The following is a 23,790-nucleotide window of genomic DNA, read 5'->3' as shown; positions in this document are numbered from 1 at the left end:
ATTTTTAGTCAGAACTTGAAATGGTGGACGAGGTGCAAAGAAATGCTGTTTTCTGTGTCACCATTGCCAAAAATGCACCTGCTTGGCTTCTAGTTCAGCATCTACTTCCATGCCCGCTCTGGTCTTTGGGACCAAGAGTCTCTCTAGTGCTGGACCTTAGCTTTGCAAGAAACACTTTCTCAGAAGGACCTCATGTCCTTCCACCCTCCCTGGCCTCTCCTCTCTGTGGAGCATTCTGTCCTTCTCAACCTGGCGGTGCTCTCAGTCCGTCACCCTCTGACCCCTTCAGGCTTTCCTTCTTTCCTCCCCAGGTCCTGGTTATTCATCTCCAGCCCGCTCCCCCTGCCGTCATCTCCTTGCTGTCCACCCTGCTCTCCCGGCCAGTTCCCAATACCAGGCCAATCCAACACTCTGTTTATTCAGCTTTCAGATGCTCCTGCAGAAAATTATGCAGTTGTGCTGACTGGCACCGTTACAATGAACGGGTCTCTGCCACTGCTGGGGTTCCGGTATGTTCCCTTGTTGGCGCCCATTCAGTAGCAATTCTCAAACGTCTTACCGCAGTTTCCATCCCTAAATCTCAGCCAGCGCCCTTTCCTCGTATGTGACTGATACATGTGACACAAAAAACCCTTGGCCTCCTTCGACTTGCAAAGCTATTGATACGTGGCATCCCCCAGTTGCCAATAACGTGAAGCCTCTATTTGCGCACAACACAAATCAGCAGTCGGTGCCTCCCTGCACATGCCTGCGTCCTTCCGAATCGACTTCAGCTAGATCCATCCTCCAGTTGTTCCAATCTGCTTTTTCCCTTGCTTCCTTCTCGTGGGTGTACAGCCATGGCCGGTGGTGTTACCCTCACCGAGGCTGCCGCTCTGTAGCTGTCCTTCCCTTTGCACCTGCGCTCTCGGAACAGGGAGACGCTGCTTCTGGCCTCTGCTTGCCCGTCCTCCCCAAGCCTCGCCCCACTGCCTCTAGTGTGCTCCCTCTTCAGTCCTGCCATTTGCCACCTTTTCCCTCCATCAAAAGTGTTCCGATAAGCTACTTGCTAGAGGACAAATGAGATGCTTTATTTTTTTCAGTCCTCATTCCTGTTCATCTCTCTGCCACATTTATTTAACTGTCTCGCTCTTACCTCCCGTGACTTTTTAAAAGGCAGATTTGTCGCAGTATGATTTATGTAGGATAAAATTCCCCTATTTTAGAGTGTGAGGAGTTTTAGTGTATTTATAGAGCCGTGCGGGCATCACTGCACTCCAATGTTAGTATATTTCCGTCACCCCAAATAGGGGCCTGCTGCATAGTTTTAGTCAGTCCTGGCTTCCACTCTCCAGCCTCAGGCAAGCTCGGAAATGCTTTCTGCCTCTGTAGACGTACCTTATTTGGATATCCACATAAGAGGCATCATCTCGCATCTTGTCTACTTCTTTATCTGTTCCTTCTCCTTTTCCCTCACTTAGATTTCTGTTTCTGAGGTGTGATGGGTCTTGGAGCTCTTGTCTGTGCTCCCTTTTGGACATTCTGTACACTTTCTATACAAAATCACACCCCTACGTGTGGTTTTAATTCACCAATAACTCAAATGGCTCCTCAGCCCCCACTCTTCGAAGCCCTAGATCAGTGCTTTCAACTTCCCATCATACTAATTCCCTATATATCCTGGAGATTCCTGAACTTCAACAAAACACAACCAGTTATCTGTTTGTCAAACGTGTTCTTCTGTGTCTTAATGACCCCATCAGTTTTCAGAAGGCCTATGTAGAAGCTTCAGAGTCTTTTCCAAGACCTCTCCCAATGAGCACTTAACTTTGTACGAGGTCCCATGCTTTTCATTCCTGATTATATGTCTTTATTTAAAGATTTTATTCACTTATTCAGAAGTGAGAGAGAGAGAGAACAAGCAGGGAGGGAGGAGGTAAAAGGGGGAGGGAGAAGCAGACTCCCTGCTGAGTGAGGAGGCTGAGGTGGGGTCAGTCACAGGACCCTGGGATCATGACCTGAACCAAAGGCAGATGTGTAACCAACTGAGCCACCCAAGTGTCCTCATTCCTGATTTCGTTTAATCCTTATAACACCTCTCTGTTTAGTTACTATTATCGCTCTTTCACAAATGAGGGAAACTGAGACTCTGAGAAGTTAGGTGATCAAGCAGCTAGTAAATGTCAAAGCTGAAGTTTATCCCCAGTCTCCTGCCTTTTGGCTTTTCCTGATTCAAAGGCCATGCTATCCTTTGTTTATCTATAGGGACAACCTTAAAGATTTCTGAATTCTCCTTCCCCTCCACCTGAACCACCGCTTCCTCGGTTCAAGCCCTCACCATCTCTTGCTCAGCTTAAAGAAGTTGTCTTTTGCCTGTTCCGCTTCCCATAATTCTCCACTTCACTCCTGACGATAAATGGTCATTCTAAAGCAAATCTGATCATGTTGCCTCCTGACATTAGGGTAATATGACAAATGTAATTTGTAAAACAAATTATAAATAAATTTTTTTTCAAATTATAAATTTCAAATTATAAATTTTTTCAAATTATAAATAACTTTTTTTCAAATTATATTTCCCCCAAAATGGATGAAGTATTAAAGTTTATCATTAATTCCCTTATAGCATAAACTAAACCAGTACAGATTCAAGGGAATTCCTATACATGGCGTCCTTCTCACTTGTACTGAAGGCTTCTTTGAGCCATTGGAGTAGGAGGATGAATTAAAATTTATGTTTTGAGAGTTGCACAAAACTGACAGCCCATCAGATTGACACCCCAGCCTGTAGGTACACCCGCCCCCCCAGAAATGCTGATAGTTGTCATGCTGATTCTGAACTATTGTGACAGCTATCAGTTGTTTCAAACTAATGAGAATCCATCACATCCTGTTGGTTAAGATAGAAAACAAGTTGAAACCTGCTGGCCAGCTTTACCAGGCGCTGTGATCCCTCTAGCTTCTTTCTTAACCGCTCAGCTCCTGTAACCTCAGCTTCGCTCAACCTAAGATATTTTATTGCGCTCTGAACCAGCCAGAGTTTTCACACTTGTTAACCCTTCCGTCTGGGATCCTCTTCTACTGCTTTTCACTCTGGACAATTCTGAAAGACACAGATCAAAGGTCACTTCCTTTCCTAAATTCTTCCCTATTTACTCCACGTAGACTTTGTGGTCCCTTCTCAGCAGGCGTATAACACTGTGCTTATACTTAGCTTTGTGTTGCGATAATTTGCTTATGGTTCTTTTTCCCCCAGAACTGTCTTTGGGAACCCAAGGAAATGAATGCTTAATGCTTCGTGGGGAATCTTAGGAGCCTCTATGGAGGAGGTAGCATTTTCACTAGTTTAGGAAGGATAAGTAGCAACAGAAAATTGTGGAAAGCGCATTCTAGGCTGAGGAAACAAGCATCAGCAAGACAGAACCATGAATAAATGGAAAATGGGAAATGAGGATAGAACTTCTGTTTCTGAGCACCATTTGCAGGTCCATCTATTAGGTTCCCTTAAATGATGAATGATGTTGATATCTTTAAAATATGGTGACTAACCATTGCCTGAAATTTCTCACCTTGTTTAGATTGCTTTTGGTAGTTACGAGCTCTTTGAGTCTTGTTCTATTAACCATTAACTATTACTCAAAATGCATAAAGGCTTGTGTCAGAATTTTTCTACTATTTTTACATTACCCAATTACATGTTAATCTATAGTTCTGTTATGCCCCAATAATGGGTCCGTGATTAAAGGAGCAAGACTGATACAAAGCGAAGGTCAAGCAAAGCTTTATTTCACGCCAAGCATCAAGAATCTCACCGAACATTCGGGGACGCACCTCTTACAAGAGAGGGCGACCCTTCTCTGTTTCACAGACTAGCTTTTAAGGGCAAAGGCCATGCGGTCGGGCTTGGCCACGCACAGGTGGCCAATGAGATTGTAACACACACAGGAAACTCCACAGTGATGCTAGGTGACCAATTCAGTTACAATTGACCCTAGTAGACATTTGAATCAGCCTATTACACCTTGATTGGGATTGGCGCCCAAAGGGTGGGGCCCATACTCCTTGGTAACCAGGGAGACAATATGCATCCCCCCCACTGATCGGATGTCTCCACCTGGCCTGACCCACCTTTGTATCTGGGCTTTGTTCCCTGAAGCTGGTTTCCGGGACTTGTCTCCAAGTAAATCCCCTGGGGGAAGGGGAGCAGGGACAGTTTCTCAACAGGTCCTTACAGTTCTATAGGTGCATTTGATTTTATATAAGCTCTGATCAAAGAGAGTGATTTAAAATAATCTAGTGCTGCTAGTATTGGTTAGCAAATGAGAAAATATAATTTTAGGCAGGCAAAGTATTATATCTCAGTAAGACAAGCTTAGTGAGGCAGCTTAATATTAATACTTGCAGTAATACTAGTAATACTTACTAGTAATACTAGTAATTGTTTGTGCTTTTTTATTCTGGTTTATCACTGATTAGAAGGAAATTGTGATTAATAATTACAAATAATTTGTACTGGCTTACATTTCCTTCTTTCTGATTTGTATTCCCTGGTTGTGTGTGTGTGTGTGTGTGTGTGTGTATCTTCCTTCTGAATTATAAAACTCAGCTTTAAAGGGAACCACACTGGTCTTTGACGCAAATTGTCCCCAGTTGCAAAACATGCACATATGTAATACATAAATATGGTTTTGCTTATGGTAATGAGATCTTACGGGTAACAAACTTGTCAGCTTAATTTGCTACTGAGGGGTAGTCCTATATGTCGACAACCTAAACAGATTTTCATGTTTTTTTAGTAAATTGACAATATTCAATAATAACTTAAAGAATTCTGAAATGTGGTTTAATTTTTATATAGGTTTTTATTAGAATTTACTGCTATTTTTTCTTTAAAAATGTTTTTAAGTGTTCTTAATTTTCATTTATATTCTCCTTTTTTTTTTTTCCCCCTTTTAGGTACAGGAGCAGTATTGGAGCCTAAAGGAGTTTTACCAAACTGAAATCCTGCAGAAGGAAGAGGACGATGCTGAAGTCAAGCATCGATCCGGTTCAGCTGAGAAGCAGTGGCAGCTATTTTTGAAGAGGAGTTTTTTAACTCAAGATCTAGGGCTTGAGTTCCTTAATTTAATAAATATGGTAAGAACGACATTAAATGGGTTACACCTTCTGCAAGGATTCCTTGTCAAAGTCAGAACCAATTCATCTGTCTGCTAATTAGCGTTGCTGATGTAAGAAGTTGCTTTTGGTTTTTGTTTTTTGTTTTATTGTTATTATTTATTATTTATTTACTCGAGAATCTTTATATCAACCTCTGACCCATATAAACTTCTCTACAAAGTTTTAAAAAAAATGGCTAATCTACCTCTCCTTTAATACCCCAAGTATCTTTCTAATAAAACTGCTCATTTCATTGTACAAAATGCCAGCTGCCAGAAAACTTTTTTTTTTTTTTAATTGTTAAGCCAGATCTGTCTTCATATCTGTTTCTAACCCTCTGTAGCTACACAGGGAAAAAAAAGTGTTCATATTTTATTCTTTTCACACATGAAAATCCTTCAAACACTGAAAATAGTTGCTATGTCTAAACTGGGTTTCTCTGGTAACTAACCCCATAGAAATCCATTCTATCATTTATGAGATAACTTCATTTCTTTTTCATTTTTCATTTTCTCTTTCTATGGTTTGTCAAAGTTGTTCATAAAATGTAACCAAAAAGTGAGGTCCAACTTCAACACAAAGTACAACAAAGCTATTGTTCAAGAAGGAGACCTAGGAGTATGAAAACATTTTTAGCAGTAATTTCACTTTGCTGGTTCATGTTAGGGTTGTGATCAAATAAAACTCCCTTTACATTTTCATTGCAATTTCTACTGAGCGACTTCTCTCCCATCTTGTATTGGTCAGGCATTTATGCGGGACTTTATATTTATTCTTATTTAATGTTATGTTATTAGTTTTCTCCCATGATTCCATCGTGTTAAACTAATTCTGAACCTGCTCTCTACTGCATTAGCCATGTTTTCTGAATTTAATTCTATACATTTGATAAAAAGGCCTTCTGTGACTTCAAGTAGATTTTTAATAAAAGCATCTAAGGCTAAGTCGACTTCCCAATCCATTAAGCCATCCCTTGATTAACCCGTTTATTAAATAGCCACAGACATTTCCAATAGTATTTCATTTTGACCACTAATTCACAACTTTTTTCCTAAATCTGTGTTGAGAGAGATAGCTCAAAGGAAGGCCTATCTACCAAGTATCCTATCAATACGTAAGTATAATCTGGCATAAATCAGTTTGACTCCTTGTGATCAAGGAATTCTTTCCAAAGTGCTCACAAACTACTTAATTCATGATAAACTTACTGCACTGATTTTCAATGTAAGGCTTACCGATCTGTAAAGGATTTGGCCCATCCTTTTCCCACTTGTGAAAAGGAGGGCATTTTCCTTTCTCTAACTTTCTGGCCCTTTTCTTATTTTCTGTCAGTTTGCAAAGATAACTGGTATCGGCAATTTTCCCACTACTCTGAACTGTGAGGAATCTCAGTCAGGAATCTGAGTTCATTTGAAGGAGTTAGGTTCTATAACTATTCTCATCCACTTGAGCTATGATTTTCTCTTTACTCTATGCCTACCTTTGCTGTTTGAAGGTGACTATTTACTATTCTTGAATATTGACTATTCTTATTAAATCTGTGTGGAAACAAAATAAGTGTTAAATAGTGCTAATTTATCTAATGCTATTCTCAAGCATCAGAGCAAACTTGCTAAGCAATTTGAGCATGTTCTTATCTAATATGGGTGCTTTATTGTAAAAACTGATCAAGTTATTTCTTATTTGGAACACATAGAACATATATTATCTATCATCTTTTCATTTTTACTTTGTCATATAGTCTTCAATCTCTTGATTGTGTACTTCTCTAATTTGTAGTCACAAGGAAATCCAAATATTTGCAAACTATATTTTTATGTCTATCCTTTTTATTACTAACTTCATTTCAGAAATTTATTTTTCAGCCCTGAAACTTCCAGGTGGATCTTTTTTTTACTAGATTTCAATTGCCAGTGAAATTCTCTCCCTTGTCTTCTCTGCATCTCTCCTGTACTTTCTTGACCATATTAATCATGGATATTTTTGAAGTGTTTGTCAGCTAATTCCAACATCTGGGCCTGAAGTTGTTTCTGTTGTCTACATTTCTCTTGGTTTCCAGTCATGGAGTCCTGTTTTGGCAGGACCCATGAATCAAATCTATCAAATCTCAGACGTTATGTATAAAACACATGCTTTACCCTGAGGGCCTTACCACTTTCATTTAATAAATCCTCTTTGTTGATAAATATTAAGGTGCACATAATAGTTAACTGTATTGGTTCAGTGACATTTTGAGATAAGAAAGTGTTGGTAAAGCAAGTAAAACACATTTTTAATTCTCTTCATACTTTTTGGACCATTAGGCTTTTAAGCAAACATTATTGCTGAAATGTGATAACCAGTTCCGTTGTTAAAAAGGAAGAAGGCCAGCTGGTATTTTCTACTGAGTGTTCTGCTCTTGACTGGGTTGCTGTTCAAGCTTGAAACTGAAAAATTTTCAGTTTATTTAAAAAACAAAAATCATTAGGATTAGAGAAATTGATTTAGGTGAGAAATCTGGCAGACATCTTGATGAAAGTGCCAACTTACTAATTTATAACAGTGAATATCAAGGATGATGTCCAGGATCCTGCCTTCCTGTTATCAATGTATCTAGAAAACAAATCACACCATTCCCTGTGCCTGAATTCAAATGGAAAATGGGTAATTTAGTACCCTATTAGATAAGAGTATGGAGAATTTTTCCATGCCCCTACACAGAAGTAGAATGAGTATTGTGTTTACTAACTAGACCTTGGACAAATTATTTAGTCTTCTTGAGTGGTCACAATATTTAAGTGTGCCAAGTACATCATCACTCTTCCTGAATCCTGCTAGCTAGACAGCCACAAATACTGCTATGTTCTCCCTTTTCCAGACCTCACTTGAATCATGCCCTGCGGGTTGGGCTTGACATTGATATGCTGCAATTTCCAAGTTTACATTAAATTACATATTATATTTTGATTAATAGTTGCTTAATAGTATGTGAAAGATACCCTAACTTTATAGCATAGGTTAAAAAAATTATTTGGAGTGGGTTTTGCTGAAGTTGTCTAACACCTTTTATGATATACTAGACTCTCGTTAACCATAATTACAGCATATATCATTTTATTTTTGAACCCCCAAATTGAAGGGGGGAGATCTCATTTAGGACCTGCAATTAAATTCTTTTGTAATTAATCAGTACTTTATTATGTCTAAATTGATATAAAAATATAAATATGGGTTATTAATGTCACTTAAAATAATTTAAAAATAAAATGGTCTTTTATTTATTTATTTTTTAAGATTTTATTTATTTATTTGACAGACAGAGATCACAAGTAGGCAGAGAGGCAGGCAGAGAGAGGGAAGGAAGCAGGCTCCCTGCTAGGCAGAGAGCCTGATGCGGGGCTCAATCCCAAGTCCCTGGGATCATGATCCGAGCTGAAGGCAGGGGCTTTAACCCACTGAGCCACCCAGGCACCCCTAAAAATAAAATGGTCTTTTAAAATATTGTTACATATTTATAACACTATCTCTGACTATGATTTAAAAGATCCCTTGACTTCTAGATACCTAGCTGTAATTGCCATTATAGACATCCATGCATATTTGCTCCTTAGAAATTCAAGGATTTATTGAGAAAGACTGGCCATCAAAGGAAAAACTAGTGCTTTGTCAACCAAATATTCAAATATACATTTTTTATGTGCCAAAAAAAAAAAAAAAAAAAGACACGTCCAATTGTTTTTTCCCTTGTTTAAACACACTGTTTAAAGTCTTTCCAACTAATCAGCCAGAGCATATAGAAGTTGGGAAGAGGGCTCTGCATTTAGATATTGTGATTCTGGTGCATAATAGAGAAGAGATTTATAGGCATACATTTCAGTTCTCACAAAAGGGAGTAACTTCAAGCACTGCTCACAAGGAAAATTTAAAATAATCATAGTATATACAGTGGGATAATTTGAAGAGAAAAACAGACCCTTTGTATTCCTGATACTGAGACTTTGACACACTCCAATGAGTGCGTTCAAATAAAAAGTGGACTACACTTCAAAACTTATGCATTAACATAATCTTGACTTCAACTTTTCTGGATCCTGGTGCTCATTCTATCACCCCTTAGGAAGTAACCAGACCCTGGACAGGGGTATGAGGGTGGACTCAAACACAACTACAGTTTTGAAGAACTCAGGACCTGGTGTCCAAGCATAAAATAGAGGTTCTGAGAGCCCTGCTGTGCCTTTAAACAGGCATTCCAGACTTGTCCTCCTATCAGAACCATGCTCTGCATTAGCTATGATCAGGTGTTTGCCTCCTAAAATAATGTATGCAAAAACGTTATGTCTCTTGGGAAAGAAAAGCCATTATATGGATTATTAATTTAACAGGCAAAAAGGGATGAAATATTAAATGCGAAAAGTGAAGTACACTTTATGGAGAACACTATGGAAAGCCAGAAGGCAGAAAGAGAAGAACTCTGCCACCTTCGGATGACATGGCAACTTAAGGGCACTGCTACTCAGCCTGTGAAACAGCAGTGGGGAGCATTCAAGGAACAACTTAGAAAGGTACAAGAACGTGGAGTGGATATTATTAAGCCTTAAAAACGAATGAAATTCTGATATATGCTGCAACATAGAAGAGACTTTAAAATAGGATGCTAAGTGAAATAAGCCAGTCACAAAAGGATAAATGTTCTACGATCCCATTTACACGAAGTATGGAGGGTCAAGTTCATAAGGAGAGAAAACAGAAAAGAGGTCAGCTGGGCTGAGGGAAGGCGGGAACCGGGGTTATCCGTAAGGGGACAGAATTTCTGTTTGGGATGATAAAGTTGGAGGTAGATGGTAGCAGTGGGTTCACACTAATGTGAATGTCTTACTGGCACCAAACTGCACAGTTAACATTTGGTTAAAATGGTAAATTTTGTCACAGGTATTTTATCACAGTAAAATCAAAAACAAGTAATGGAAACCCAGGTTTAGAACCAGGAACTCATTTGAGGTAGTGAAGGTTTTCACGGGGATGGAAAGTTCGATCACTCTGTCATCATGGCAGTGATCATTACGTAGTTGCTGGTGATGTCAAAGAAAACAAACACTTGACTATCTAACATTTGTTTCAGATTACTCACAACTTACAACTTCTTGAGGAAGCACTTACTCCTGTGTCTGCCCTTGACCTTGGAGGGAGCCTCCAGACCATTTTAGGTCTACAGAAAAAATGGAACGAAATGAAGCCTCAGCTGCAGGTGAAGAAACAGACTGATGGACTTGGGTGAACAGGAAAAAAATCGAAAACTGTTTGGCCAAGGTTTACCTAATTCATTTTCACAGACTGGTGAATTACTGTGTTTTGTTTTGTTTTGTTTTGTTTTTAAACAAAAGCAGTGCTTATCTAAAACTCCACTTCCAAAAAAAATTTTCTTACTGTTGTTTTGCACTGTTCTGTATTTGATGATACACAAACATTCAGGCTACAAAATGTCCTTAATATACTCTTATCTTAGATCATTTAGTTTACATTACATTGTTTCCTTATAAATACAGTTATCACATATATTCACTCTCATTATTTCCCTAAGAGGTATAGACACATTTTAGATTATGACATCTCAGAGCAAGGGTGTGCACGCTCTGCCACACAGGCTCTGCAGCCCGTTGTCCCTACAATTACCACTTTGATGTCACGGTCCCTGGCCACTGGCACCCCAGTTCCCCACCACCCTCCCAGGAATCTTGCTGTGCCTTCCTGTTCTCCCTCTCAGAGAGCCCTCAGGATGTGAGAGAGAAAACCCTGAGTCACGTTCCCAGGCCCTGACTACAAGTGCCTTTCCTATCCTCTACCTCCTGCTGCTCCTACCCCTGGACGCAGCTGCCAAAAGTGATTGCCAGTCATGCTGTTCTCCTGCCTGGCTTGTTCTTTGCTCCAAAGTCAAGCTCTCTGTGTTTCTGTTGGTCACAACTTCCTAAGTGTTGGCCTTAAAGAATGCTGAATCAGAAAGTGGAAGATTCCTTTAAGAAATATCTATTTTAGATTCTTTAAGAGTAAAGCTGATATTGTGGATAACTGGCCCCCTCTCCCCTTCACAAAAGCACACCATTGTAGCCCATGGTGAACGATTTTCCATAAAATCTCGGAGAATTCAACTAGCCTCCCTGTCAGGTATTTTGATATACCCTGTGTTATACACCCCTTTGCCTTTCATGTCTCCATGTGCGCACATGCCCCCGCACGTGCTGAGTGTGTAAATCCCTCGAAGTCAGGCGGCATTCCCAAGCTTTGTTAGTTCTGTCACTGTGCATATATTTGATGTCCCCATGCTTGATTTTGACTTGAAGACCTTTCTGTTACTCATCTGCAAATTATTTCCTTAGCCTAAATCATTTCCATTACTTCTCTGCTTGATAGAAGAGCCATCCCTGACAGTATAGTGACATCCTCTTTGAGTTGTCTGCCCTTTGTAAGTTCTGTCCCAGAATCTGGAGTCCTATAAGGGTTATCTGAGCTGTGCTGGCTTAAAAGGAAGCTGCTCTGTCCCCCCATCTACATGTGGTGGCTATTTGTGGCTTCTGGGATGACCATTTTTAAAGCAGCATATCTACCACATTGCTCAGCTGGTAGTTCATGCTGATCATTCTGTTATCATAGAGGACAAGTAATTCCCCCATATATTTTTAGACTTGCCATGTCTTGGTGTATTTACCATACCACCTGATCCTGGTCTATATTGAATGTCAGAGATGGTCATGGCTTCACAAAAATATCTAAAATACCTTCACTTCCCAAATTACTGGAGTGCTTGGTGCGCCCCAGAAACAGGTGGTTTGTATTTTACCAGCTAGCTCTGAAATGTTTTTTGTGTTGCTAATAATTTTCTTTTTAATTCCTGAGAAAATGGGGATAGAATAATGTATCCTGAGCACCAGATAGCACAAAGCCCAGATTTGCAGGGATGGGGTAGGGCCAACAATAAGTAATTGTTAACAGATGAGAGAATAATTGGTGATATGGACCTTCCTGTAGTCAGTTATAGAAAAGGCTCCCTAAAAGTTGGATATCTTTTATTGCTTTTAACTTTTATTGCTTTTATCTTTATTGCTTTTAACTATCTTTTATTGCTTTAACTTTAGCAACTGAATGATGAAGTTCGGTACCTCCTAAGAGCATCGGAAGAGCTAAGTGACAAAGGAGCCCCTGTGAAAGAGAAGTCCCAGCAGCTGAGGGAGCTTATTCATCTCCACCAAACACAAGAGGAGAGAATCCGAGATTATGAGGATATCCTATACAAGCTGGTCCGATTCCACCAAGTCAAGGAGAAGGTGAGACTTGTCACAGAGAGCTGGAAGACCCTCAGTTTTAAACTACGAAATTAAAAATTAATTATTATGTAATAAAGGCCACATTGTTCATTCTGGTGCTAGAAGCTTTCCACCATCTGGCCTTTAACCTTTTTCTCACTCCCTCCTGACAATCCAGCCCAATGGAGCTCTTCTTTGTCCCTCAAAGATAGTGCACACATTCCTAACTCCAAGCCTGAGGTGCCATTCCCTGACAGGTCCTTTTCTCTCTCCTCTGCTATTTAAACCCTGCCCCTGCCTCCAGCAAACCTATGTCCCTCGGAATGATGTGTCTCTCTCCCTGAACTTTCATTGTTTATTTTACACATTTGTCATTTTTAGCATCTTGATTCTTTTTTTTAAGATTTTACTTATTTGAGAGAAAGAGTAAGCAAGAGAGAGACAGAAAGAGAGAGAGAGAGAGTGAGCACGAGCCGGGGGAGAGGGAGAGAGAAAAACAGACTCCCTGGTGAGCAGGGAGCCTGATGCAGGGCTTGATCCCAGGACCCTGGGATCATGACCTGAGCCGAAGGCAGATGCTTGACTGACTGAGACACGCAGACGCCTCTGCCATCTTGATTCTAAATGACTTTTCCCCTCAACTCAAGAAGTGTTAGCTCTTTGCAGTAAGAAAACAAATCCTTTTTTTTTTTTTTAAATGTATCTCAAGTAACTGACATTATGGAGCACTCAATAGAGCTTTATAGTTATTAGCTTCTCTTAACAGAAAATGGAGATATACCGAAATCCCTTTAAAACAGCCTCTGAATTTAATCAGAACACAAGTCTAGATCTTGCAAAAGTTTAGACTCTGACCAAAAAGAGTGTTTTCTTCTTTAAGAGAACTGACAGTGTTAATTCCTCATTTTTACCCTACCTATCTGAAGCACTGTAACATTTATTTTCTTATCTATGACATTAATAATTATAGATCGGCTTGGCAGCATTTCGACCAGGTAGTAAAATTGGTTATGCAAAGTAGGCTTTAAAAAAAAAATTCAGTCTTCAGAAAAAGAGGAAATCCATGTTAATTGTTACTGTCTTAAATTCCAGCTGGGTCATCTCCACAAATCAAGGGAAATAGAGTTTTTAGACCAGCCAGAGGATCTGGATGATGCCCACGAAGCCCAGGTCCACCTCAGTCGTGCTCAGGAGAAGCAGGCACACATCGGTCATCTCCATAAACTGGCCCTTTCCTTGGGAGTGGATATCATCTCATCAGTGCAGCGGCCTGTAAGCAACTTGGAACACCGTCATTCCTACGTAATTAAAGTTGAGAGTTGGGGGAAAATATCAAAGAAACCAGGCTGACTGCCTACCATATGTTAAATTTAAAAATACATTAAACCATTGGGATAGTCATTTGTGGTGAATTTCTACCACCTAGAACAAAACAAAAAACTTTAAAGGAGGAAAATTGCTTTATAAAAGTCTTGTTTAGTACATATATCCTCATGCTAATTAAAAAATAGAATTGTCGAGCTCTGTTGGCTAATATGGCAGTCCGGTTTTTGCATTTGAAATGGGCCTAATGCAACTAAAGAACTAAATTTTAATTTTATTTATTTTTAATTAATTTAAATTTTAAAGTCTTTTTTTTTTGAAAGATTTTATTTATTTATTTGACAGAGAGAGAGAGAGAGAGATCACAAGTAGCCAGAGAGGCAGGCAGAGAGAGAGGGGGAAGCAGGCTCCCCGCTGAGCAGAAAGCCCGATGCGGGGCTCGATCCCAGGATGCCGGGATCATGACCTGAGCCGAAGACAGAGGCCCAACCCACTGAGCCACCCAGGCACCCCTAATTAATTTGAATTTTAAAACTGACACTCAATGTAATTATGAGAAAACTTTTAAGTACATTGGGAATAGTTTGGATATGTGATTCTACATTTTAAACTATAAACTATGAAATTTGAATACGGATCAACTATTTCTGACAAGTTTAGCAACAATTAAGAAGTGCTAGTAAGTGTGAAATACACACTAGATTTCAAAGACTTACTATAAAAAACTGTGTTAATATTTTTAACATTTGTTAACATGATGATATTTGGTTGAACAATCTTTATTATGAAAAATGAATTGCACCTGTTTCTTTTTTACTTTTTAATATAGCTACTAGAAAATTTTAATTATTCTTGTGGCTCAGGTTATATTTTGATTGGACCAATGCTGCTTTAGCATTTTGGATCTGGAAAGGTATGGTAGAGATAATCTAGCCCAGCATTTTATAAAAGAAGGATCTGAGGCCCAGAGAAGGGGCTTTATCCATAAGAGCCCGTCATGGTGGAGACTTCTGGCTTCACCGAAGGCTTGGGCAGTGGTCACTGGATCTACTTTATGCCACTGGACTGATCTTAACAGAGGAGCCTAAAGAGAAGACAGTATTTTCAGATCAAATTTTTATAAATAACATACAGGACTCTGATTAAAAGGAAAAAAATCCTCCAAATTCCTAATTTGAGGGGAGAAAAGATTATGTTTATTCTATCTAGTATGTATAACATTAACAAAATCATAATGGCCAATTTTACTTTAAAGTTCTTCTAAAATCTCCATTAAATGATATGGAATGCAATGAACCTAAAGTTCATTTTTTTTTTAATTAAAAAAATTTTTTTTTATTTTTTTAACTGAAAGACATAGAAATACAAAATATCTGTTGCTGTTTATAGAGAGCAAGAAAGTTTTTACCAAGAAGGAGTTTTCTTTTTAAAGAGTTTTATTTTATTAATAAATGTATTTTAAAAAGAAAGAAAAAAGTAAGATGTCTCACTTTGTACAAATAATATTATAAATTGTTCTCCAACCCTCATCTGGCCTTGGCCTCAGCAGCCCTCTGTGTTGAGCAGAGATTGGCACACTTGCATAATGAACCTGAAGTTAAGTTCAAGTTGACAGGAAAATTATAGTGCAGAAGCTGAATGTTTCCAATGCATATTTTATGCCTTTTGAAGTAAAAATTATACATTATAATAAACGGTGTCTCTGAAGTGTTGGGTGTGATGAGCAAATCTTCAAAATTGAAGTTTCAAGACTGGAAATGCAACGGTTTGCCTTCCCAACATGTTGGTGTCTGGCTCTCCCTTCTGAAATCATTATATTCAAATATGCTTAAGGTAAGGTCAGCCAGGAGCCGGTTTTTTAATGTCCTTTACGAGCTTCATAATGCAGGTAAATAGCACATGCATCCCATTGCTGTTTCACCCAGTCCCTTTGTCACTTCCTCTTCTCTTTCATTTTCAGAACTGCTCTAATGTTTCTGCAAAGAACCTGCAGCAGCAGCTGGACCTCCTTGAGGGGGACAGTGGGAACTGGCGTGCCAGAGCCCAGGAGTATGAACGGACCCTGACCCTCAGCCTGGAGTTCTGCAACACAAGGGACAGTATAAATGAGGTAGGGTGACAGGGGTGAGAGCCTACCTTGTGAAAAGCTGCTCTCAACCTAAAGCATGTGTCTCTTGTCTGTATGTGTGCACCCACAATCAGGGACCTTTTATTCCACCTTGACCTTTCATCTACCAAGCGACGTCTCAGGGCTCTGAAAGTTTGAGTCAATTTCAAGCACCCAAGTCAGTATGTTGTCAATGCCTAGGAAAACCTAGTATGCACTGTTACAGTGTTTTGTTTTGTTTAAGATTTTATTTATTTACTTGACAGACAGAGATCACAAGTAGGCAGAGAGGCAGGCAGAGAGAGAGGAGGAAGCAGGCTCCCCGCTGAGCAGAGAGCCCGATGCGGGGCTCAATCCCAGGACCCTGGGATCATGACCTAGGCCGAAGGCAGAGGCCTTAACCCACTGAGCCACCCAGGTGCCCTGCACTGTTACAGTGTTTTATTTGCTTTCTTCCCCCTACTCAAGCCTGTACAGCAACTGCTTGCTTGAGTGGATATAGCCCATCAGGACAGAAAGGGTGATGCCGTCCCCATGAAGTCAGCTCCGACCTGCTGAGATTCTATTTAAGGACCAATGACTCATAGCGAAGGGGGTGGCATGGGCCAGAGGAGCAGGCTCTTTGCCTCAGAGGCTGCAAAGTATTATCACCAAAGTCAACAGGTTAGTTTCATATTTACTCAAATGGAGTGGCTTACTGGAAAAACAACTTCTAGAGAAAAAGGAGCAACAGATAAAAGTTATCCTCTGCGTCCATGTACCCGCTCAAACACATAATTCCACCTCCTCTCCGTCAACTCTATCCAAACCCCCAACCCCCAAACATGTAGCGAGCCAAAATAATCCTCCCCTAGTTAAACTTTCCATTTAAATAAACTTATTCTGGGGAGAAAACATAGATCAAGATAGCAAAACATAGTTCCTGATTTTTGACTCAAAATTGACAGCAGGACACAGAGTACTATAATTCCAGACTTATCACCATTTAGAGAAAAATGTTTCTGGGTCCATCAGTCACGTCCATTACAAAAGCGGGTGGAGGAAGAGGAAGGGGAAACCTTCTCAATCGTTTTGTTGATGCCCGATTTACACAATCTGGGCCCAGCAAATATCAAATATCAGACATTAGCTCATGAACTCAAGTATGAGTATCTAAACTAGAATGGTAGTCGAGCTCTCACACGCTCCTTCCTGCAGGCCACACTTTTATAGACCACTGGCAGGTGCAGGAAGGGAGCAGGGCTGGAAGGAAAGTGAGAGGGGCAGAGAGCAGGAGAGGTCACGTGGACCCCAGCAGAGACACAGGAACTTCAACAATGACTTTCATTTTAGCAATGTGCTGCTGGACTGTAGAGTAGCTGCTCAGAGTCCATGTTCCAGGGACTCATTCTGGGCTAGAGATTCATTCGGGGTTAAGCCCAGAGTGTAGCCTACCTGCTATGGCCTCTTCCGGTTTCAGCTAACAATACTTCATTCAAGTCTTGTTAAAGAAAACAATATTAAAGAAAACATTGTTCTCCCCAAGGCTATAACATTTAGATTTTCAGGTTTGCAATTTTTTTTCTACCTTTCTCCAAAGTTATATTCTTTCTTCCCTTCTTCCTCCTCCTTCTCTCCCTCTCTAATCTTTCCCCTTCCTTCTCTCCTTCTCCCTTCTTCTTTGGTAAACTTTGTTTTGCCAAAAATCTCTCTCCCTACAGGGATATACAGCTCTATACTAACAGAAACCACAAGTGAAGGAGGCTAAGGGTTACTCCCTGCTCCCTATAGCTCAGTTTCCATTTTCCTGATTCACTATGGCATGCATGGAGCTGGGTCTCCCCGTGCGGGCCCTTCCCACAGATGTTCTATTTACAGGCAGCCTCGTGATGAGCCTCTGCTGGGAGCCAGCTTAGCTGAGATGACAGATGTCCCTTGTAGTCACAGTCGGGACGCCCCAGGATTGTCTGTACCATAATGAGCAACCAGATACATGTGGGAATCAGATATCACTTTAACACAACCTCAAACATTAGAAGAACTAGTAGTCTTCCCATTTGTTTCTACTTCATATCCATCTAATCTTTGATGTAAGTTTTAATTTCACATTTAAAGGTTCTTTGAAAATCCTTGGTCCTTTCCTCCTTTCCTTCTTGTAGAAATATAGCAGGCATGTCACAGTGTAGCATCTACACCCTGGACTTTCCAACCACACGCCTAATGGGAATATAATCAGAAGGAATATTTTTAGTGCACTTTAGTAAAATACATATATGTACATTCTAATTTGTATTGTAATATCACAGTATAGATGGGTAGGTTTCAAGTGGTGATAATATTTATATAACTAGACATTTTTGTCACATTATCATTATTAATATTTGGCATAGGTACTTAAAACATTATAAAAAATTAAAAGCAATATGTTATTCTACGTTTTTTTGTATATTAAAACATTAAAGTCAGACACCCCACCAGGGAACTAGGGCAAACATTGATATTTTTTTTTTAAAGATTTTATTTATTTGTTTGACAGAGAGAGAGATCACAAGGAGGCAGAGAGGCTGGCAGAGAGAGAGGGGGAAGCAGGCTCCCCACCGAGCAGAGAGCCTGATGTGGGGCTCAATCCCAGGACCCTGAGATCATGACCCAAGCCAAAGGCAGAGGCTTTAACCCACTGAGCTACCCAGGCACCCCACAAACATTGATTTTTTAAAAAAAGATTTTATTTATTTATTTGAGAGAGAGAGAGCAGCAGAAAGAGGGAGAAGCAGGCTCCCCAGCTGAGCAGGAAGCCCAACACAGGGCTGGATCCGAGGACCCTGGGATCGTGACCTGAGCTGAAGGCAGTCGCTTAACTGACTGAACCACCCAGACACCCCAGTGCATTTTATTTTTTAAGCTGAGTTGGAAACACGGTTGTTTTGTTTCCAGTGTGCTTCAAGTGCTTCTTGGAAGTTCACAGACTCTGAGTGGAAATAGATTTTGGGCGATCTCGACTCCGACACTTCTTCCTTTTTAGGGTGAGAAACCTGAGGTGTGTACGATTTGCATCTGAGCAGAGCACTCTAGGACTGCAGAGCTTCTGTTCATGGTGTGTTGAGGAGTCAGCTTTGGGCCAAAAGCTCATCTGTTGGTCTTCAGGCTCTATTGGGCACCAACAGGTTGTCAATTGCTAAACTCAAAGTCCCCACTTGCTCCCACGGCACAGTCTGATGCACCATGTACGCTTTCTCTGCACTTTCCTCTGCCGGCCTATTTTCCGCATAGCCATTCCAAGCTGTTTGGATGCTCTGATACAATAGCACGGTTCATTTGGTCATTTCAACCAAAATTAATTGTTGATGATGCCCTAACTAACGTACATGGTTCTAACTGCACTTGAGCTCCCTAGTAGAGGACTCAGTACCTCAGGGCAAAATAAAATGAGGTGTTCTAAAGGTGATTTTTTTTTTTTTATGTGATGTGATATTCTTTAAAGACAAAGAACCATGGTTCTGTGCCTTGATTATCTTTGAGTAAAGTACTTTTACTTTCTCATTTCATACACTACCTAAGACATAGGATATTGTAAAATCTCATTTTCTCCATGTCTACCTTCACAGTCTTCAGACTGCCAGATTTCGTGGCATTTTTTTCTCACTCATTTCACACAAAGATATATTGGTATGCACAAATGTTGAATTTCACCCTATATTTTCTTGCCTGGCAGCATAAATAAGTTGTTAATATGCAAAGCATTACAGACATTCTCTGTGGTTAGACGTGACAGAACATCAGTAGTTACTCATTCTTTTACACATCTTTATTTAGAAACATAATAAGTTGATATTAAGCATGTTTTCTATCTGCAACCTGACCCAAAAAGTTACTTTTACATTTACATAATGGTAATGGAAATTTGTAACCGGAGTCTCATTATGGGTCGCAATTACTTTGCTGGGAAAAAAAAAAAAAACAGCAATGACAGAATTGGGTTGGTAACCATTCTTTCAAAATAAGTTTTGCAAACAGAAGCTTTCATGTAATTAGATTACTTTAGCCTGAAATTTCTTCTACTGTAGCAATAGCCTACCCATCGGGAAGGAAACAGAAAAGGACTTGGTGTATATATAGGTCTGTTCCATATGTCGGAGTCTCATGTTCCAGTTACACAAATTTTTTTTGTCGATTTGGAGAAGTCGGTCATCTGAGTTCTAGAGACACAAGGCAGATGAGAAGCAGCAAATTAGAATCGAGGAATAGACACATACCCAACTCATGAAATCGAACTTCCTGACATCGTAGAGCACTTTGCTGGTGACAAAATGACCATGGACAGTCCCCCACCCACAGGAGAAGAAGCAGACAAAGAGTGCCAGACCGGCTAAAACACGGGGCGGGCAGCACTGTGGTATGGTGCCGGGGGTTATTATTTTCTGGATCGATAACCCTACACTCATCATTTTAGAAAAAACACTAAACTATCATCATTTGACACATATTGCCAATGTGGCCACTGTGTACTGGCCCATAAGCCCATGAAAGTCCTCTGGGAACATGGAGCCCAGAGTGAATTAAAGCCCGTGGGACTTCACGTCACAGTCACTTGCAACCAGGCCACAACGTGGGTCCATCCAGAGGGTACAGAATAGAAAAGATATATTTGTTCTGAAAATGTCCATAAAAGTTTCAGACTCTTCTTCCTGAAGAATACAGAAAGCTGAAGTTTAAAATCATAGTTACCATGTCCAGGAAGTAAAACAAACACATGAACACATGGAGCTTGCAGGGCAGAGACAATAGCCATGATCGGGACACGAGGTCAAACGGAGCCACCGTCTTCTCCCCGCAGGCTGTCCCACTTCCGCTGCCGCAGTGCTGGCCTTGAGCACAAGGAGACAGCTGCACGGTTGCCAAGCGAAAGGAGGCCAAGGGAGCCTTGTCCTGAAATCTCTCCAGGACTTAGGCTTGATATTCTAGCCATACTAATTGTAGCAAATCATTCAGGTTGAATTATGAATCTTTGGGTCCTTTCATTTCAAATGCAAGCATCCTGGGCAGTGATAACTGTGAAGCCTTCTGTTACTGGAAATGAGCATCAGAAAGCTTTTTTTCTGGAGTGGGCAAAAGGATGAGCAAGAAATGGAGCCTGTGAAGTGGACATGAAGAGAAATGGACTGTTTTGCATTTTTGTGTCTGGCCAAACATGTGCTATAGTTCCAATGAAGGCTTTATTTTTAATTTTTTTTTAGTAGGCTCCATGCCCAGTGTGGAGGCCAACATGAGGCTTGAACTCAGGACCCTGAGATCAAGACCTGAGCTGAGATCAAGAGTTGGATGCTTAATTGACTGAACCACTCAGGTGCCTGGAAAGGCTTTTGTTTTTAATGTGTTTCCTTAGTTTTAAAATGTCCCATGGCTCTCATATAAATTGGCCTTGCCAGCACCAGACTCCCAATAATACATTCTTATGCCAGAGCGACCTCAACTAGCTTAGTCAAGACTAAGAATAGCAATCCAGCCTGGTCGTCATCAGCCTCTTTTTGCTTCTGCTTCTTCTCAAAGAAGCTTTGTTCATTCCTAACCCTGAGAGAAGCTCACACTGCTCCCTAGGAAATATGGTGAGATGTTCATTCTGGTTCAAAAGAACCACAATTTTAAAGTCTTCATTTTATTCCTAAGCATGGCTATATTAACTTAGTCCGCAGATTCCATAACAAATATGGAGGAGCTGAACAAGTGGAAACATAGGAAAATCACATTATTCATTAGGAAAAAAAAATTCCTCCTAAGGTTTTTTAAAGGCTTTTAGAAATTTTGTTAATAAGGATTATAACAACGTTTAAATTTTTTTAATAGGGTGAACTATCCTGCCCAAGCTTTGGGTGTTTCTTTCTGCTTACGTGTTCCATTTGAGCAGTTGTCTTGCCATTTCCACCATTCCCCATTGTTGACAAGCTAACTAAAGTTAGAAACAGCTGCAGGAACAATGATCCCACAGCCAAGCAACCATGGCACTCAGTCCCTTTAAAATATGATCACAAGTTATACGGGGAGTAGATGGGAAGTTAAGTTTTCACATTAGAATATGCAGGTAAGAAATTTAGGCATAGTTAGGTTTTTCTGAAAAATCTACTTGCTAAAAGTAGTTTGCTCATGCTGCCTTCCACTTGCAGCTGCAAAAGTCCGAAATTTCAGCTGGGAAAGGTCAAAGATTTAAAATGCATTTCTAGGGGCACCTGGGTGGCTCAGTGGCTTAAGCCTCTGCCTTCGGCTCAGGTCATGATCTCGGGGTTCTGGGATCGAGTCCCGCATCGGGCTCTCTGCTCGGCAGGGAGCCTGCTTCCTCCTCTCTGTCTCTCTGCCTGCCCCTCTGCCTACTTATGATCTCTCTCTGTCAAAAAAATAAATAAAAAAATCTTAAAAAAAATAAAATAAAATGCATTTCTAGGGGACCAAAAGAAAGAAGTGCCAGCAACTTTGTCAAAGGAGCTCATGTGTCAGAAAGCAGCTGATCCCATTTCACATACTCATAGCACCATGAACACTCTTTGGTCTTATAAATCATCTTCAGTGGAAGTGCATTCATTCTGAAGCCGCAGAAATAAGATTGTGCTTATCCTTTATTGGTCTTAAGTTTTTTGATCCAAAGCAGATTTAAAATTTCATGGTTTAGAATTACAGCATTAAGGCTCAGCCTTTCTCTGTTCATCACCTCGTTTTTGAATAGAAGTTGATCTTTCTCATTTAAGCAAGCAGACGTAACCCAGTGATTATTAGATTGATGACTGAGACCCTCTTCCTTTCTCTAGACTGAAATTTATAATGTGTATCACATTCTAGTACAAGAAAAAAAAACATAAAATTTTCTTTTCCAATGGATACTTATTAGTAACAGGACATATATTTTCCCTTTTCTTTTTTCTTTTATTCTGTTTATTTTTATTAAAAATAGAAATTATATTTTTAATTGTGGTAAAATACATGTAACATAAAATGTACCGTCTTAACCATTTTAAGGTTAAGGTTAATATTAAGTACACTCATATTGTTCTACTATCATTACCACTATCCATTTCCAGAACTTTGTCATCATCCCAAAAAGAAATTCTGTACCCATGAAACAATACTGGGGACATGTTTTTTAATGCAAGAATCTGTGGTTTCCTCAGATGTGGTAGTTATTATACCTACAATCACAGATTATGACTTTGAGGGGAAAAAGTTCCTGCCCAAGTTCTATGTGAATAACTCAGGATGTAGTCCTGATATATCTCAGTCCCATTTGTGTTTTTCCACTAAAATTGAACATGTGCATGTTAAAACACTGAATGTCAAAGAATTTAAATATTAATTGGTCATTTTATAAGTATACCAAATGAATATGATCTTCTCCAATATTTGTGTGAGTTCTAATAGAGAAATAATTTTCAAATTTTGAAACTATAGTTCTTGCCATTTCTTCAGAACGTTACTGATTTATCGGTTTAAGTGTTTAATATTGTCTCTGTGGCTGGCTTAATTGGTAGCTTAAAACAAGCATTCAACAATATCATTTACCATATGACATAAACAACAGTATAGGTGTGTGAGAGGCAAAAATTGCATCAGCATAATGATTTCCATGTATGCAAATCTGCTAGGGCCTTTATAGGTAATTGTCTCCAAGAAATGTTAAAGATAAGGTCAAGGTTCGGTTCTTACAATATGCAGGATTTGAAATAAGCATTTGGAGAAAGCAAATATTTTTAGGGCAGACATGTTTTTTCTGCATTACAGGTCTAAAATCTAGCCTTTATTCCCTTCCAGATAATTTATTTGCTGTCATTGAAAAGAATTTTAATGTGTTTCTGACTTTTCTTATCATAGCTCAAATTTATCAACCATGACATTGTTCATTTTTTTGCTGTTAAATGCTTCCATATAATCTGAGAAGGTTTATGTTTTCTCTGTACTTCTCTTTGCTGATAATATAAAGAGAGAGTTGCC

The 23,790-nt window shown here is 39.7% G+C and overlaps 1 protein-coding gene across 1 annotated transcript in view; it reads left to right on the top strand.

Moving 5' to 3' along the window:
* Nucleotides 1-23,790, top strand: part of LOC111144596 (coiled-coil domain containing 141) — a 220,786-nt gene that overhangs the window by 170,411 nt on the left and 26,585 nt on the right. The window contains exons 12-17 of the mRNA XM_022498977.1: nucleotides 4,936-5,115; nucleotides 9,498-9,677; nucleotides 10,235-10,360; nucleotides 12,243-12,431; nucleotides 13,503-13,682; nucleotides 15,694-15,843. Coding sequence (XP_022354685.1) covers nucleotides 4,936-5,115; nucleotides 9,498-9,677; nucleotides 10,235-10,360; nucleotides 12,243-12,431; nucleotides 13,503-13,682; nucleotides 15,694-15,843 — 1,005 coding nt within the window. The remainder of the gene's footprint in view (nucleotides 1-4,935; nucleotides 5,116-9,497; nucleotides 9,678-10,234; nucleotides 10,361-12,242; nucleotides 12,432-13,502; nucleotides 13,683-15,693; nucleotides 15,844-23,790) is intronic.

Source organism: Enhydra lutris, unplaced genomic scaffold (assembly GCF_002288905.1).
Source record: "Enhydra lutris kenyoni isolate GAN:26980312 unplaced genomic scaffold, ASM228890v2 scaffoldscaffold1, whole genome shotgun sequence".
Classification (NCBI taxonomy): Eukaryota; Metazoa; Chordata; class Mammalia; order Carnivora; family Mustelidae; genus Enhydra; species Enhydra lutris.
This window is presented reverse-complemented; position numbering and strand designations above follow the sequence as displayed.